Here is a 15,925-nt window from a genome sequence, read left to right as displayed (position 1 = left end):
TGTCACTTACCTAACATGGCTTTGCATTATTTTTAAGTGTATGTGGAGCATCGACCACAATTAACCATACACCGAGTCACAAACCAAGTCTCAGCATATATCAAAGGATTAAAATTGACCAAAACACATTTTCTGAGCACCCAGAGTTAGTCTGGAAATCCGTAATAAGAAGACAATTAGAAACCTCTGGACTGTCTGGAAGTGAAGCAGCAGCGTTCTAAGCAGCTCATGGTTCAGGAAGAAACCACAGGAAACAATTAGAAAATATTTTTAACTAAGTGATAATGAAGATGCAAAACCAAACTTAGGGGTGTACAGCTAAAGCTATGTTTATAGGGAAATTTATGGCCTGAAATACATATATTAGCAAAGAAAGGCTGAATGTCAGTTATCTAAGTATTAATCTCAGAAGCTACAAAATAATTAGCAGGTAAAGTAAGGGAATGCTCCTGTGGCTTCCTGGGGACTGGGGTGTGTGTGAGGTAGGAGACAGACCCTCCATGTGTGAAAGGAGCGTATGCCTTAAGCAGACTGTGTGAGGGGTCAGACTGCAGGAGTTTGTAGCTCAGCAACTGCCCTCCCTTTCACTGTCTGGGAAACTTTGGGTAAATCTTTCTCTCCTGTTTTCATACCCCAAAAATGGAAAGAAAGCTTCCACCTCCTGAGTTTGTTGTGAGTTTTGAACAAGTTATTCTCTGCAAGCATTTAGAAAAGTTCTCAGCACCCAATGGGCATTGTCCTGAATATTTTGATCATCTGTGTTGAGGCAGGACCCAAGGTCATGGGATGACCAAGTTTTGATCTTCCTGCAGACCCAGTTCCAAGGCTCCAGCCATCCTGTGCCTCACTGAAGGTCTGCTGCCCAATGGCCATGCCCAAGAGCTGCCTGAGCCCAGTGTCCTGGGAACAGGATGGCTTTCTCCAGGTGAAGATGGAGGAGGAGGAGGCCAGCCTCTCCCAGGTCCAGGAATCTAGCTTTGGCCACACTGTCCACCCCGAGGCTGCACGTCTGCGCTTCCGGCACTTCTGCTTTGAGGAGGCGTCCAACCCTCGCGAGGCGCTGGCCCAGCTCCGTGAACTCTGCCGCCAGTGGCTGCGGCCCGAGGCGCACTCCAAGGAGCAGATGCTGGAGCTGCTGGTGCTGGAGCAGTTCCTGGGCGCGCTGCCCCCCGAGATCCAGTCTTGGGTGGGCGCTCAGTGCCCCGAGAGTGGCGAGGGGGCTGCTATGCTGGTGGAGGATCTGACTCAGGCGCTGGACAGGAGAGGTAAGGGGGTGACTGGCAGGGGCTCACAGTGCACTGGGCGCGGAGCCTGGGCTGGAAAGTAAGGGTGCAGGTTTGGACTTGGGGCCACGCACCAAAACCCTCACACGCTTCGGTAAGCAGTTCTGTTTTGATTGCCAGTGACCAAAAGCCAAGCTCCAACTGACAGACGCCGAGGGAGGTTTCCTGGCTGTGTATGAGGAGCTCAGGTGACATCATCAGGACTCTCGTTCTCCTTGCTCGGTTGAGTTTTCGTATGTTAGCTTCATTCTTAAGTAGCTTCTTAAGCTGCCTAAGACATAGTTGGTCTAGCAATCTCATGCTTGTGTCTTATCCATGTGGAAACCCCATAGGTACAACAGTGAACCATCCCCAAGCTGAGCCTCACTGAACTGGTTGGGGGCTTGTGCTTGTGTTTGGCTGACCAAAGCCCTAGGGACTGATGTAAGCAAGGGCAGTTCCCCAAAGAAGAGCCAGGAGGCTGCTACCAGATGAGGCGGCTGGATCCCTGGGCCGGAGGAGGGGGCAGAAATGCCATGTGTCCAGGTGCTCCGCTTTGGAGCGCTCCCTGTGGTGACCTCCAGGGTCTAGGTGAGACAGACCTGCCCCAGGTCAGAGGTGGGCCCCGTCGCTCAGAGACCCACTCAGATGTCACAGCGCAGGGAGGTCTCATGGGACACCAGGAGGACCCAGTGCTGAGACAGTCCAGGGCAGGGAGTGAAGGCTCTGTCCCAGAAGGGCCTGGCCCCACTTGATGGTAGCATTTGTGGGGTGGGCATGCCAGGAACCAGGGCGCGGGCCGCGGGCAGGGAGAGCGTGGAGTTGGAGCTCAGAGGCTCCTCGAGGCTCGGGACATCCAACCTCTGCGCTGCCACTTCCTGGCTCCGAGAGGCGACATCCTCCTGTAGGGTCAGGATAGTCTTCAGAGAAACTGCAAGATGGCTCTGAAACAGCAGGAAAGAAGCACAGTCCAGGCAGAGGGATGGTGGGAGGCAGAGACCCTGTGGTACGACATGGACTATTGCATTCTAGAGAGAGCAGGCGGTGCCGTGTTTCTGGAATAAAGGGTAAGGCTGCAGGGGTTGCGGGAATTAGTGGAACACCAGTGGGTTTAGAGATTTCCCAGGTGGAGCTAGTGGTAAAGAACTCACCTGCCAAAGCAGGAGAAATAAGAGACATGTGTTCTATCCCTGGGTTGGGAAGATCCCTTGGAGGATGGCATGGCTAGCCACTCCAGTATTCTTGCCTGGAATAATCCCATACACAGAGGATCCTGGTGGGCTACAGTCCATAGGGTTGCAAAAAAGTTGTACACAACTGAAGCAACTTAGCATGCACGCACAGTGGGCTTAGAGGAGGAGGAGAAGATTCTAGAACTGAAACCCCAACTTGGCCACTAGCTAGCTGTGTGATGTTGTAAAAGTTACTCAACCTCTCTGAGTTAATCATGTGGTCTTGTACCAGTTACTCAAGACCTCCCCTCAGTTGGGCGTCCATTTCCTTGCCTGGAACACAGTGGTCAAAGTGCCTCTTTCTGAGAGCAGAATGAAGCTTACACGAGGCAATGGAAGTTACCCACTGTAGTTGGAGCCTAGTGTAGAACAAGGGTCTGATAATGGCCAGAAGCCCTGGGAGGCAAGCAGTATCCCATCTTCCATATGAGGAAACTGAGGCCCAAATGAGAGCAAGACTGCCCAACGCTGGGAGCTGGCCAGCAGCAGAGCTGGAGCACCACTGTGGACCTGATGACAGCTCTTCCGGCCGCCCCCTTCCTGGGCCTGTCAGTAAACAACGCCCAGTCAAGCATCCTCGGGTGCTGCACGCACCCGTCAAGAGCAGGTCAGTTCAGGCACGCTCCTACCCCATACACAGGCCAGCTTGCAGCTGCCCCTTAGGTGTGCTCTGCCTTCCCAGCAGATTATGAAGAGCGGGCCTTGGGTTCCCAGGTGGCTCAGGGAGGCCAGGTGGGGCATCACCCACCACCCACAGCCCCAGGTGTCTGCCTGGGCTTCAGGGGCAAGTCTCCTGCAGCCTGGATTGATGCCCTCATCCAACCAGTATTTACTGAGCCTCTGCAGACTCATCCAGGTCCAAGCGGCAGGGAAGGAGTGGGCGGGATGGAGCTCGAGCCTGCCCCGGAAGCATGTCCTCAGGCGCCTGGCTCTTTCAGATCAGTTCAACCCCAGAGATTTCCTTCTGATATTTGAGACAAAATCAGGAGCCTTAAAGAATGGAGGGTTTGAGAGGTAGTGAGTGAGGGGCGAATAGAAACTTGTTACACAAGGTTTTTTAATACATTGGTGTACAATGTTGTGTTAATTTCTGCTGTTTAGCAAAATGATTCAGTTATACACACTTATACATTCTTTTTCATATTCTTTTCCATTATGCTTTATTCAAGGGCATTGAATATAGTTCCCTGTGCTGTACAGTAGGGGCCTGTTTATCCATTCTGTATACACTAGTTTGCATCTGCTAACCCCAAACTCAACCCATTGCTACCCCTCCTCCCCCTTGGCCACCACAAGTCCGTTCTCTATGTCTGTGAGTCTGTTTCTGTTTCGTAGATAAGTTCATTTGTGTCATTTTTTGGGGAGGGCGAGGCTGTGACATGTGCCATGCAGGATCTCAGTTCCCTGAGCAGGGATTGAACCCAGGCCCCCTGCAGTGGAACCAGGGAGTCTTAACCCCTGGACCACCAGGGAAGTCCCTGTGTCATAGTTTAGATTCAACATATAAGTGATATCATGTGATACTTATTTTTCTTTTTCTGACTTACTTCACTTCGTATGATAATCTCTAGTCCCATCCATGTTGCTCCAGATGGCATTATTTCATTCTCTTCATGGCTGAGTAATATTCCATTGTGTATATATACCACATCTTTATCGATTCATCTGCCAGTGGACATTTAGGTTGCTTCCATGTCTTGGCTCGGAGAAGGCAATGGCACCCCACTCCAGTACTCTTGCCTGGAAAATCCCATGGACGGAGGAGCCTGGTAGGCTGCAGTCCATGGGGTCGCTAAGAGTCGGACACGACTGAGCGACTTCACTTTCACTTTTCCCTTTCATGCACTGGAGAAGGAAATGGCAACCCACTCCAGTATTCTTGCCTGGAGAATCCCAGGGATGGCGGAGCCTGATGGGCTGCCGTCTATGGGGTCGCACAGAGTCGGACACGACTGAAGCGACTTAGCAGCAGCAGCAGCAGCATGTCTTGGCTATTGTAAATACAATATGAACACAGTGGTGCCTTGTCAAATTAGAGTTTTGTCTGGTTATATGCCTAAGAGTGGGATTGCTGGGTCTGGCAACACTATTTTTAGTGTTTTGAGGAATTGCCCTACTGTTCTCCATAGTGGCGGAGTCAGTTTACATTCCCACTGCACACCCTCGCCAACATTTATTATTTGTTGACTCTTTTGATGATGGCCATTCCAAGCAGCATGAAGTGGTACCTCACTTCTGATTTGCATTTCTCTCATCATTAGTGATGGTGAGCACCTTTTCATGAGCCCATTGGCCGTCTGTGTGTGTGACACAGGTGGTTGATGGTGTTGGAGGACAGCCCTGTGCCCTTTTGTCATCCAAGACAGCAAGTGAGAAACTTTTCTTTGGAAATGGGACCACGTGTCAGGAGTGGCCCCCACCTTCCCTTTCAGAGTGAGGCCAGGGCTCGGCAGAGTCGGGCAGGCCTGGTATGGGAAAAGCAGTGACTCTGTGGTTGGAACTGTTGCAGGCTGGGCTCTGGGATCTGAGCTCACAGACACCAGCTGTAAGCAGAGCAGTTTGGAGGAGTCGGAGCCCTGGGACAGGGCCACCGAAACCCTGGAAGGAGGAATCCCCCGGGAGCCGCCTTTGGTGATGACTGTGAATCCAAGGGCGGCCCAGAGAGGCAGGCCAGACTCTCAGGGCAAACGTGGGCCCAGTCTGTCGCCCACCAGATAGATTTCAGGAAAACTTCAGGGCCTCACAAGGACGCTCCCCCAGCCCAACCCAGCTGTGAAGCTGGTGGCTTGGGGGACAGACCCCACATGTGGCCAGACCTCACCTCCCGAGAGAAGACTCCTTCCGAGGAGAGATGGGATCCACTGGTTGGTTGTGGGACAGAGCCTCCAGGCACGTGCTCGGGGAGGAAGCCCCCCACATGGGGAGAGTGGGGGAAGACCCTCTGGAGCCCCTCGGCGGCCCACCGGAAGAGCCGGGCCCGCAAGGCGCCCTACACCTGCAGCGAGTGCGGCAAGGCCTTCCGCCACAGCACCCACCTCAGCCAGCACCGGAGGGTCCACACCGGCGAGAAGCCCTACGCCTGCGGCGAGTGCGGCAAGGCCTTCCGCCAGAGCACGCATCTGACCCCGCCCCAGCGCGTCCACTCATGACACACACACCACATAGACAAACCACACACACACCACGTACATACACATTCCCCTACACACATACCAATACACACACCACACAAACTACAGACACACCCCACATACATACACACACCACACATACATATACACACCACACATGCACACTATATACATACACATTCCCCCCACACCACATATACCACACACAAACCAACACACACACCACTTACATACACATCCCCACACACACACACACACACACAGTTGTTTTCTCCTCCACACGGGCCTCCAGCAGACTCTTTCCACAACCTGAATCTGCTTGTGTCTCCGCAGTCGTGGGAATCTCCACTGTGTCACCTTCTACAGCAAAGCTTCCTGAATGGGCTACAAGTTTGCCAAGACATAAGTGGCTTTGGGAACTAGGCTGTCTCTCCAGTTACCGCCTATGTGTTTATGAACACTATCATTTTTGTGTGTGTGCAGTGGAGTGCAAATGGGTTCAGATCACTGCCCCGTGAGAGAGACCTGAGACTCCGTCAGCTGCCATTCACGGTTTTCAGTGACGGGCCCGCAGCCTCATCCCCTGTGGCCCTGCCTCCCACACGCCAGCCGGGCGGCACCCGCGGCTCCTGGAGGAGCTGCCCTTTGGCCCACGGACGCGCCTTTGCTTCTGTGCCTGGAACCCTTCTCTCTCTCCTCCAGGACATTTCCCATGTCCCTCCCCCATGTCCCCACTTGCCCCCTCTGCTCCCCGAGTGCCTCCTACTGACTCCTCCGAGCCTCCTACCGTATCATAGTCACTCCTCAGAGCCTGGAGTTTGTCTCTCCTGAGGACACTGCGCGTCCAGGAGCAGGGCTGTGTCTTAGTGTCCACAGCACACGGGGCCAGAGGCGCTGAGCGACGGCTGCCGAACGCATGACTGATGCCTTTCCACAGGCGGTCACCACACTTCACCCTGAGTTGTCCTTATAGACATTTACGTGGCTGTCTCCCCCCAGCTGTGGGCCCTCCAGGACAAACCGCCCGATTCCTCCAGGGCCCCTGCGCCCAGACAAGCCGGCATCCGGTGGCCTCCATAAAGTGTGCCGAGCCGGCCCTTTCCGTGGCCCCACAGCGCTCTGTGGCTGCCAGCGGCCTGGCTGTGTGCTCTCTGCCTTCCCTCTCAGCTCTGTGCCCCCGTCTTGCTTGCAGGCTCCGTGTCTGTAACTGACGTGGCAGCCTCTGTTCCTGTCAAGGCATCAGCCTTCTTTGCTCTGTTTCTCTGACGACCCCGTTGCACATGAACCTGACCCCCTGGCACACAGGTGCGTGTTGTGTGCCGGTCATCGACACCATCCCTCCCTGTATTTCTCCCTCCGTCTCAAATTCATTCCTTCTGTGTCATGAGTAACCAAAGACCTCTGACGAGCGAGGTTCAGAGGAGGAAGGCCGAGACCCAGGGAGACGGAGGTCTTGTCAGCGTCGCAGAGTCCCAGATACACCCAGACGCAGCACGGCCGAGGCTCAGACGCTGAGGAGCTGACAGGACGTGAGGGAAGACCAAGAGGCGAGAGATGCACGTCCCCCTGCCCTCAGGGCCCAGCAGGCCGCAGGGGGCGGAAGAGACGGGACCCTCACATCAGGCTGCCTGGGGGACCCCAGGTAAACGGCTCCCCGAGCCTTAGTGTCCGGCTCGGTCAAGAGAGGGGATGATGAGGCCCGCCTTGTGCAGCAGCTGATGCGGGCTCTGGGCACTGGCCCTGACGGCTGGCATCTTACTCCCCCTTTCTGCCCCACCCTCCTGCTCTCTTTCACTGAGGAACTGGATCTCCTCCCCACCCCGGCGCTCAGAGCACCTCTAACACCCACTTTGTCATGAGACGTGTATCTGCTTATGTTTATCTAAAGGAGGAGGAGGTCAGGGGAAGAAAGGAATCTTTATTACGGTCTTACATCCCATTTAAATGGTAAAATATTAATTGTAAGTAGACTGCAAAGAGTTAAGTGTGCATACTGCAATCCTGAAAGAAATCTTTATAAAAGATTTATAAAAGACTATACAAAGAGAATTCGTTGGAAGGACTGATGCTGAAGCTCCAATACTTTGGCCACCTGATGCAAACTGACTCATTGGAAAAGACCCTGATGCTGACAAAGATTGAAGGCAGGAGGAGAAGGGACGACAGAGGATGAGATGGTTGGATGGCATCACTGACTCGATGGACATGAATTTGAGCAAGCTCCGGGAGTTGGTGATGGACAGGGAGGCCTGGTGTGCTGCAGTCCATGGGGTCACAAAGAGTCGGACACGACTGAGCGACTGAACTGAACTGAACTGAAACAGAGATGATCAAAAACTGCTGCTGCTGCTGCTAAGTCACGTCAGTCGTGTCCGACTCTGTGCGACCCCATAGACGGCAGCCCACCAGGCTCCCCCGTCCCTGGGATTCTCCAGGCAAGAACACTGGAGTGGGTTGCCATTTCCTTCTCCAGTGCATGAGAGTGAAAAGTGAAAGTGGAGTCGCTCAGTCGTGTCCGACTCAGTGACCCCATGGACTGCAGCCTGCCAGGCTCCTCCGTTCATGGGATTTTCCAGGCAAGAGTACTGGAGTGGGGTGCCATTGCCTTCTCCAGATCAAAAATTAGATGAATTCAAAAGGAAGCTGAGAAACAACCCAAAAGAAAGCAGGAAAGGGGAAACGGACAGATAACAAAAGGAACAAACAGGAAAGAAAAAGGCAGACCAAACCGTAAGCTTATACATTGTTACATATAAATGATCTAAACATGCCAATTAAAAGGATTTGCCAGAATGAATTTTTTAAAAAAAGAAAATAAGAAACTTAACTTTCAATATGATGATATAGGGAGTTCCCTGGTGGCCCAGTGGTTATAAGAATCCAGCTTGCAATCCAGCGGACAGGTTTGACCCCTGGTCAGGGAACTAGATCCCACATGCTGCATAGAAACAGCACCACAGCTACCGAGCCCACGTGCCCCAAAGCCCCCGAGCCCCGACTCGAGAGTTCCTGTGTCCCAGTGACGGATCCTGCACAACGCAACGAAGACCCTCAGGCCTCAACTAAGACCCAGTGCAGCCAGACAGATAAATACTTTAAAAACAAATGCAATTATATAGGGAAGCTTAAGGTAAAAGAGTGGGGAAAGATATATATTATGAAATCTTTATTAGAAGATGCTGCGATGACTATATTAGTATCAAACCAGGTAGACTTAAGAACAAGGAAAATTAGGAATAGAGAGAAGTTACATAGTGATAAAGAGACAATTCACCAAAAAGACATACCAATTCCAAATAATGAATGCATTTAACAACAAAGCCTTAAAATAACAGGAAATAAAAACTGATAGAGCTGAAAGAAAATAGTAGACATTCACAGTTGGAGACTTCAACACCCCTCTCACTAGAATCAACAGAACAAAACAGAAAACCAGTAAGGATACAAAAGAACTGACCAATGTCATCAACCAACTGGATGTAATGGACGAAGCTGCCAAAGGTCAAACTTTGTTTATCCAGAAATAAGTAATTTCCCATGATTTAAGCTAATATAAAACCTTTTAAGTCTTATATTAAACTGTTACTAATGTTTACCCCCAAAAGTGAATGGTCTAAGTTTCCACCTGAAGAAAATGAAAAAGAAGAAATTAATTCAGAATTAAGTAGAAGGAAGGGAATGATATAAGTAGAGATTCACAAAATAGAAAAGAGATGGTACCAAAGTGAGCACTCTCAAAAGGTAATCTGTTCTTTGATAAAGATAAATGTAAAAGATAAATACAATTGATAAACCTCTAGCTAGACAGAGAGGGAGAAGGGACATAGCATCAGTCACGGAAGAGCTGGCATCACTACAGATCCTGCAGGCCTGAAAAGACTACAGCAGTACGATGAGCAGCTCTATGCCAGTCAATCAGACCTCTCAGTTCAAAAAGTAGGCAAATTTCTTGCAAAAACACAGTTTATCAAACATTAGTTGATAATGCTAGCCTTACTCACAACTGCTGTGTGTCAGCACCTGGAGGGCCAGGCTGGGGCGGGTCAGTGGTCCAGGAGGGGTCCGGTTCGGGGACCGTGGGGAAGAGCAGAGAGGACTCCTCCCCTCCCGCGGCTCGGGCTGTGGGGTGGGCGGCCCGGCCTCCGGCGCTGGACACAGCCTCGCAGCGCCTCCTGGTGGCCACTGAGCCGGGACAACTGCAAAATACAGCCTCTGAACCGCCCCCCAGTCCAGTCAAGGTCTGCAGCCTCAGCTGCCTCCCACTCCTGCGGGGGCTGGGCGGAGGGGACTGGGGAGCAGGAGGTAGCTTAATGGGAGAAGGCAGGAGAAGGGGCTTCCGCCCTCAGGATCCAGCCCAGAACCCACCCACCTTCAGGACTCGGGATCCCAGCCCTGGGGCTCCCGCCCTCCCGCCCCTGGACCACCATGGGCCAGAGACACATCTTAAAGGCTGTCTGCACATTTATTAGTTCCTGGCACGGATCGGGGAGAGGCGGCCACTCCCCCTCCCCCCAGGGAGAACTCCAGCTTCCCGCTGCAGCACAAGGCATCGGAGGCAGGCTGGAGAAAGGACTTCCCGAGGACACCACGCGGGTCTGCCACGGGGTCAGCTTCCTGGACCAAGTGGACAAAGGAGAGCTGGTGAGGAGGGAGCCTCCCTGCGTCCTCCGTGGTGAGTCAGGGCGGGGACTGGTCAGCTGCCCGCGAGGAAACACGCCCCCACCGCCCCCTACAGGTGCTTGTGACCACGCCCCTCCCTGCCTTGCAGGCCCCCCCCCCACACACACACACAGAGTCTAGGCCCACCAGCCGGTGTCAGCGCTGGAGGGGCGCATGAAAGCGCAGCCCTGGAGGAGGGTACCATCGGGGTAAAACCCTGGACCGCAACCCCCTCCTCCTGGGGCTTCAATTCACCTGCCACCCGGAGCTCCACCGGGTTGCTGAGCTCCGACAGCAAGGAGCGGGGCCCGCCGGTACGGTAGCGGCAGCTGTATGTGCCGGCGTGCTGGAGCCCCACGGAGGTCAGCACCAGGTCCGCGGAGCGGTGGGTGGACCAGGCCGTAGCCAAGGGCTTCTCTTCGCCCTCACGCAGCAGCAGGAAGGAGACATCGGGCACCTGGGCCTCGCAGCGCAGGACGGCATCGCGGCCGGGAGTCACGGCCTCTGTCCACAGGGCCCGCAGCTGCGGCCTGGGCAGCGGTCCTGGGCGAGCGGCCGTAGGTCAAGTGAGGCCCCTCGCCCCGCTCCGACCCTGGTCACTGCGCCCCCAGACCTGCCATAAAATCTGACCCCCCCTGGGCTCCCCATCACGGGCACGCAGGGCCCAGGACAGGCGAGGAGGAGGAAAGGCCATCCACCCAGGGGAGTGGGGTTCCCGCGGAGGGCACAGCCGGGTCAGCGGCCCGGAGGTGGGGCCTGTGCCCCCAGGAGGCCCGGACGACGAAATCGGAGGAGCACACAGACCCGCCGGCGGGGGCTCGGCAAGAATTACATCTCGATCCTCCGCATGGGCGCCTGGGCTCCAGGAGGACCGGGGTCCTAATCTGCTACCTCCGCCAGGAGCGTGGTGCAGGGAAACCAAGGCACGAGTCGGTGCAGAGCAGTTACGAGTCTGAACCCTAAAAACTGGATGCGCCCTCCAGGATCTCCCCCAAAGCGCCCCGCCTGCCCGGGCGCTCACGGCGGCGGCAGACAGGCCACCAGGAGCGGCGCCCCGGGGCCCTGGTGGCCGACCCCCCACCCCTCGGGGCGGGGCCGAGGCCCCGGGCGCCTCCCGTCGGATCCCGAGACCGGCGCCCGGGTAGAAGGGGGCTCCGGGCCACCGTGCCCGCAGCTCACCGTCCACGCGCAGCTCCAGGGTCGCGCTGGGCGTGGACCCCGCGAAGGGCGGCGACGTGTCCGCGTAGACGCAGCTGTAGTTGCCCGAGTCCACTGCCGAGACGCCGCGCAGCTCGAATTGGGCCTCGGCGCCCGCGGGGCTCAGAACACGCTGCACCCGGCGCCCGCCCGCGTCCTCGCGCACCAGGGCGAAGCGCACGCCAGCGCGAGGTGCCCGGCACCGCAGCTGCACCAGCGCGCCCGGCGCGGGGCTCAGGGTCGCGGGCTCGGCCGACAGCTCCGGCGCGGGGAGCGACCCTGCGGGGAGAGCGCGGGAGGCTGGCGCCCAAACCGGATCCTGCTCCGGAAAGATCCGCCCCGCTCCCTCCCGGGAGGCCGGCGGGGACCACTCCCAAGCCTTCTTCCCTACCCCGCCCGGTCCTCGCCGGACGCGGACACTCCTACGCTCTCCTCACTAATCCGTGAGCGCAGGAAAATGGGGTGCGGGCGCGTTTTGTGGAAGGAGCCCCGCCCCGAGCCCCCGACGGCCGCGTCCTCTCCTGAGCTTTACGCCCCCGCTCCGAGTCCTTAGGAGTCCTGCAGCGCCCCCCATCCCCCGGCCCCCTCCACAGCGGCCTCAGGGCCCACCGGGGCCGGGGGCGGATGGCCCGGTGCAGGGGCGCTTTCCCCGCCGGGGCCGGCCCTGCGCGCCTCGCCCTCGGCTCGCGGGGGAGACCGCGCCCCGGGCACGGGCAGGGCTGCGTCCGGGCTCCGTCCCGGCTCTCCACCCTCGCCGCCCCGCGGTCTCGTCCCGCAGGCTCACCGTCGCTCAGCACCAGCTCGGCCGGCGCACTGTCCCGGGACCAGGCCGCCAGCTCGCCGTGCAGCCGGTAGCGGCAGGTGTAGCTGCCGCCGTCGCCCGCGGCCAGCGCCCTCAGCTGGAAGAAGACGCGGTCCGGACTGGTGCTGGCCCGGGGAACGAGCTGCTCCTCCGCGCCCCGCCGCAGCTGGAAGTCCACGCCGCTCAGGGGCGCCACGCAGGTGAGCGAGGCGGGCGAGCCCGGGCTCAGGACCCCGGCCGACTCCCTGTCCACCGTCAGCGTGGGCGCCAGCGGCTGGGCTGCAGGGAGGGGGGTGGTCACTGGGGCGGCCGCTCCGGGGCCCAGACTCCAGACCTCTGTCCCAGGAACAGCCTTTCTGTGGCAGGTTCCGACGCCGCTCTCCAGGCGGCCCGCTGCTTCCCACAGCCGTCCTGGGTGGGGCTGCTCAGGGTCCAGGGTAGCTTCTCGGTCTTCCAGGAACCTCCTCCCCCAGGAAGCCCTCTGGGATGGCCCACCCACTCACCCAGCTCCTCTATGATCACCGTGGCACTGGGCTCCGAAGGGGTGCCTGCCGCGTGGGTCCGGTAGCTGCAGCTGTAGTTGCCAGCACGGTGGACCAGGAAGGTGGCTTGCGTGGCCTCTGGGGCCTCAGCCACCTCCAGAAACGGGTCCTCGCCTTCCCGCTTCAGCAGGAAGGTCACGCCTCGAAGTCCCGCGAGGCACAGCAGCGTGGTGTTCAGGCCGGGTGTGATCCAGGACACCGGACTGGTTGATAGCGAGGGTGGGGGCAGGGGCTCTGCGGATGGGGCAGGGGTCACAGGCGGGGCAGGGGTCTCGGGTGGCTCTGCCTGAGCTGGGAGACATGGGGGCCCAGCCTGAGCTGGACCTCCACACTCGTGACAGTGTGAGGGAGCTGAGAGATGGACGTCCCCATCGGGGCATGGGCGAAGGACAGGCCAAGCGGGGAATACAAGGGGAAGGCTTGGGGCCGGGCCTGCCCGCAGCTTCCTGGGGATTCAATCACTTATTCCTCACAGCCTTCTAGGGTCGGTGAAAACATCACCCTTTTGTTTAGTCACTAAGTCTGTCCAGCTGTTTGGCACCCCACGGACTGTAGCCTGCCAGGCTGCTCTGACCATGGGATTCCCTAGGCAAGGATACTGGAGCAGGTTGCCATGCCCTCCTCCAGGGGGTCTTCCCGACACAGGGATCGAACTGACCTCTCCTGCACTGGCAAGGAGATTCTTTAACACTGAGCCACCAGGGAAGCCCAGTCACCCTTATTTTACAGATGGGGACACTGGGCTCAGAGATAGCACCTGAGCTACCAGAGGCCACCGGCTGCTCTGGTGGGCAGAGGAGCCGCCCCAGCCGCCTGTCCTCCTGCCTCCAGGCTGTGGACCGCACTCACCTGCTCCCGTCACCTCCACCAGGTTGCTCAGGCTGATCCAACTGTTGCCACCCTTGTAGCTGCAGCGGTAGAGGCCCCGAGTGGCACTGGTCACTGGTCCCAGCGGGAACCTGTGCTCGTGGGCAGGGGACTCCAGGCACACCGGCTCCTGGCCCACGCCATCCTTGAGGAGCTGGAACTCCTGGGTCGGCAGCGGGCTCTGGCAGGTCAGCGTCACGTTGGCCCAGGGTGCCAGCGGCGAGCCGGCCTCGGCCCACAGGGACGGCCTGGGGTCGAAGACTGCGTGGGGGAGGCAGTCAGAGCCGGGCGCCCCCCCCCGGGGGCTCACCCCGCAGCACCCCCCGCGCCCGGGGCCCAGCCCTCTCACCTGTTGCCTGCTCAGTCACCAGGCTCAGGGCCAGACCTGCGGAGACCCGCCTGTTAGGCCTACTGCCATTCCCCCCAACTCCCCCCCCCCCCCCCCCCCCCCGCCACAGCCACCCTCGGACCCGGCCTCACCCCAGAGCAGCAGGAGGGCTGCCCGAGCAGACATGGTCCGCCTCACGCGGCCTCGGGGCTGTCTGTCGGGTTATAAGGCACAGCCGGGGCGGCCGGGTGGAGGGCGGGCGGTGTGGACCGTCTGGCTCACCCACTCCTCCTTCCCGGAAAGCTGGGCTCTGGGGGCAAAGGGCAAACCTTGACCCCCGGAGGCTCAGACACAGCAACAATCAATAACCGTGCTGAAAGGGTTTGCTGCCTTCCGGTCAGTTTTGCAAATCTCTTAACAAGCAGTTGCCTGGGGACCAGCAGCAGTCAGGATGCACGCAACCAGGACGCTACTCGTTTCAGCCACGGACTCGTCAGAATGGCTGGATGAAGCTTCTTTTCAGGGTCCTGCTGGCAGCCCTCGTGGGCGGGTTATTTTCCCCTTGGATATCCCAACCACAAAAAAACCCACCTGCCAAACAGGGGATGGGCTCAATCCCTGAGTCAGGAAGCTTCCCTGGAAAAGGGAATGGTAACCCACTCCAGTATTCTCGCCTGGGAAATTCCACAGACAGAGGAGCCTGGAGGGCTGTAGTCCATGGGGTCCCAAAGAGCCAACACGACTTAGCGACTAAACAAAAAAAATCTCAGCGACAGCAGCGGAGATGAGTCGGTGGTCAGAGCTCTGGGGAGAAGGTTTCTGAGCGGAGATCAGCCGCGCTGAGTTGGTAAAAGGTGGCACTGCAGAGGCAGGCGCGCCCCGCGGACAGTGAGGGGCCCCAGGAGCTGCGACTGCTCCGCTCGTCAGGGGCTGCTTGTCAGAGCTGGGCAGCTGAAGGCCCCGAGCTCAGAGCGTCCCGTCTGGTCCTGCATTCGGCAAGTAACTGGTCTGAGGCATTCCCCAGAGAAACAAGGAGGCCATACGAACAGGCAGGACCTGAAGTTTCTCACACAGGTCACGCATCACACACACTCATCACACACACGTGGCCATTGCACAGCCTCCCATCCCCTCCGGGCCTGCGTGGGGCTGGTCTTCAACCCAGGGCAGGTGAAGGCATCTCCCCGCACTGATGGCATCGATCAGGGTAATTCCTTGGAAATCCAGGGCCTCCCTCACTCTGTGGCAACTTGCCATGTTGTCCCTCGGCTTCTCCACGTGACAAATTAGCCAGCTGGAGCTCGAGACCGAAGCATAGGTGCTGGGAGCCCCTTCTCCAAGCAGGCGTGAGGATATCGGGGTGACGATGAACACTGGCGTGCCACGCCCTGTGCCGAGCTGTCCCTGGGGCCCTGACGGTCACCCGTCACCACATGGGAGGATGTGACGGAGAAGCTCCACTTTCCCAGTGCTCATGGGCTGGAGTCCGAGGATGTTCGTCCCAGGCGGGAGGTGGGCCAGCCGCCATGCTGCCCGTCCACCTGAGACACCGACCGTGCAGCTCCCAGAGAACGGGGCTGGGGGGACCCGGGTGTGCTGGGGAGCAGGCAGCCGGGGGCCCCACCTGCCCACCGTCCCAGCAGCAGGTGGGGACAGCCTGACCTACAGTGGACGCCAGCCCAGGCTGACGGAGCTGGGGTCAGCAGCCGTGACTCCTGGGGGAGGTCAAGGGAGGTGTTTCTCTAGAATTTGAAGCCTGTTGTGCCAGTAAAGTAGACCAGCCGCAGGTTCCAAAAGGCGTCACCTGTATGCCAGGACTGGCAGAGCGGCGGGCAGCAGGCCCTATCGTGTGTCAGCCACTGCAGCTGAACTGCTCAGGCTCATCCAGCACCTGGCATACTCAAG

General features: G+C 57.9%; 2 protein-coding genes and 1 long non-coding RNA gene across 3 annotated transcripts in view; 2 read left to right on the top strand and 1 right to left on the bottom strand.

Moving 5' to 3' along the window:
• The window catches only part of LOC145514377 (zinc finger and SCAN domain-containing protein 22-like), a 55,455-nt gene that overhangs the window by 2,117 nt on the left and 37,413 nt on the right, over positions 1-15,925 (top strand). Inside the window, 3 exon segments of the mRNA XM_081512087.1 lie at positions 813-1,265; positions 5,004-5,108; positions 5,111-5,631. Coding sequence (XP_081368213.1) covers positions 866-1,265; positions 5,004-5,108; positions 5,111-5,631 — 1,026 coding nt within the window. The 5' untranslated portion in view covers positions 813-865.
• Positions 6,144-9,229, top strand: LOC145514397 (uncharacterized). Its single transcript, XR_014060124.1, has 2 exons — positions 6,144-7,993; positions 8,135-9,229. It is a non-coding gene; the product is annotated as an uncharacterized LOC145514397 (long non-coding RNA).
• Positions 10,069-14,230, bottom strand: A1BG (alpha-1-B glycoprotein). Its single transcript, XM_081512091.1, has 8 exons — positions 14,173-14,230; positions 14,042-14,077; positions 13,675-13,953; positions 12,787-13,059; positions 12,266-12,562; positions 11,464-11,760; positions 10,540-10,827; positions 10,069-10,239 (listed from the first exon to the last, which is right to left on the bottom strand). The coding sequence occupies exons 1-8, from the start codon at positions 14,204-14,206 to the stop codon at positions 10,232-10,234; spliced, it is 1,512 nt and encodes a 503-aa protein (XP_081368217.1). The 5' UTR covers positions 14,207-14,230; the 3' UTR covers positions 10,069-10,231.

Source organism: Giraffa tippelskirchi, chromosome 7 (genome assembly GCF_054371585.1).
Source record: "Giraffa tippelskirchi isolate mGirTip1 chromosome 7, T2T-mGirTip1v1.2.pri, whole genome shotgun sequence".
Classification (NCBI taxonomy): Eukaryota; Metazoa; Chordata; class Mammalia; order Artiodactyla; family Giraffidae; genus Giraffa; species Giraffa tippelskirchi.
Note: the sequence above shows the minus strand (reverse complement) of the source record. Positions and strands in the feature narration are given on the sequence as shown.

Bases quoted from the DNA above. Each gene is read 5' to 3' on its own strand.
- A1BG (XM_081512091.1), bottom strand. From the start codon at position 14,206: ATGTCTGCTCGGGCAGCCCTCCTGCTGCTCTGGG. The intron at 11,761-12,265 runs GTGAGCCTGCGG...CTCTCCCCGCAG, and splicing joins CGAGCTGGTGCTGAGCGACG to GGTCGCTCCCCGCGCCGGAG. The intron at 10,828-11,463 runs GTGAGCTGCGGG...CCGCTCGCCCAG, and splicing joins CCTGGAGCTGCGCGTGGACG to GACCGCTGCCCAGGCCGCAG.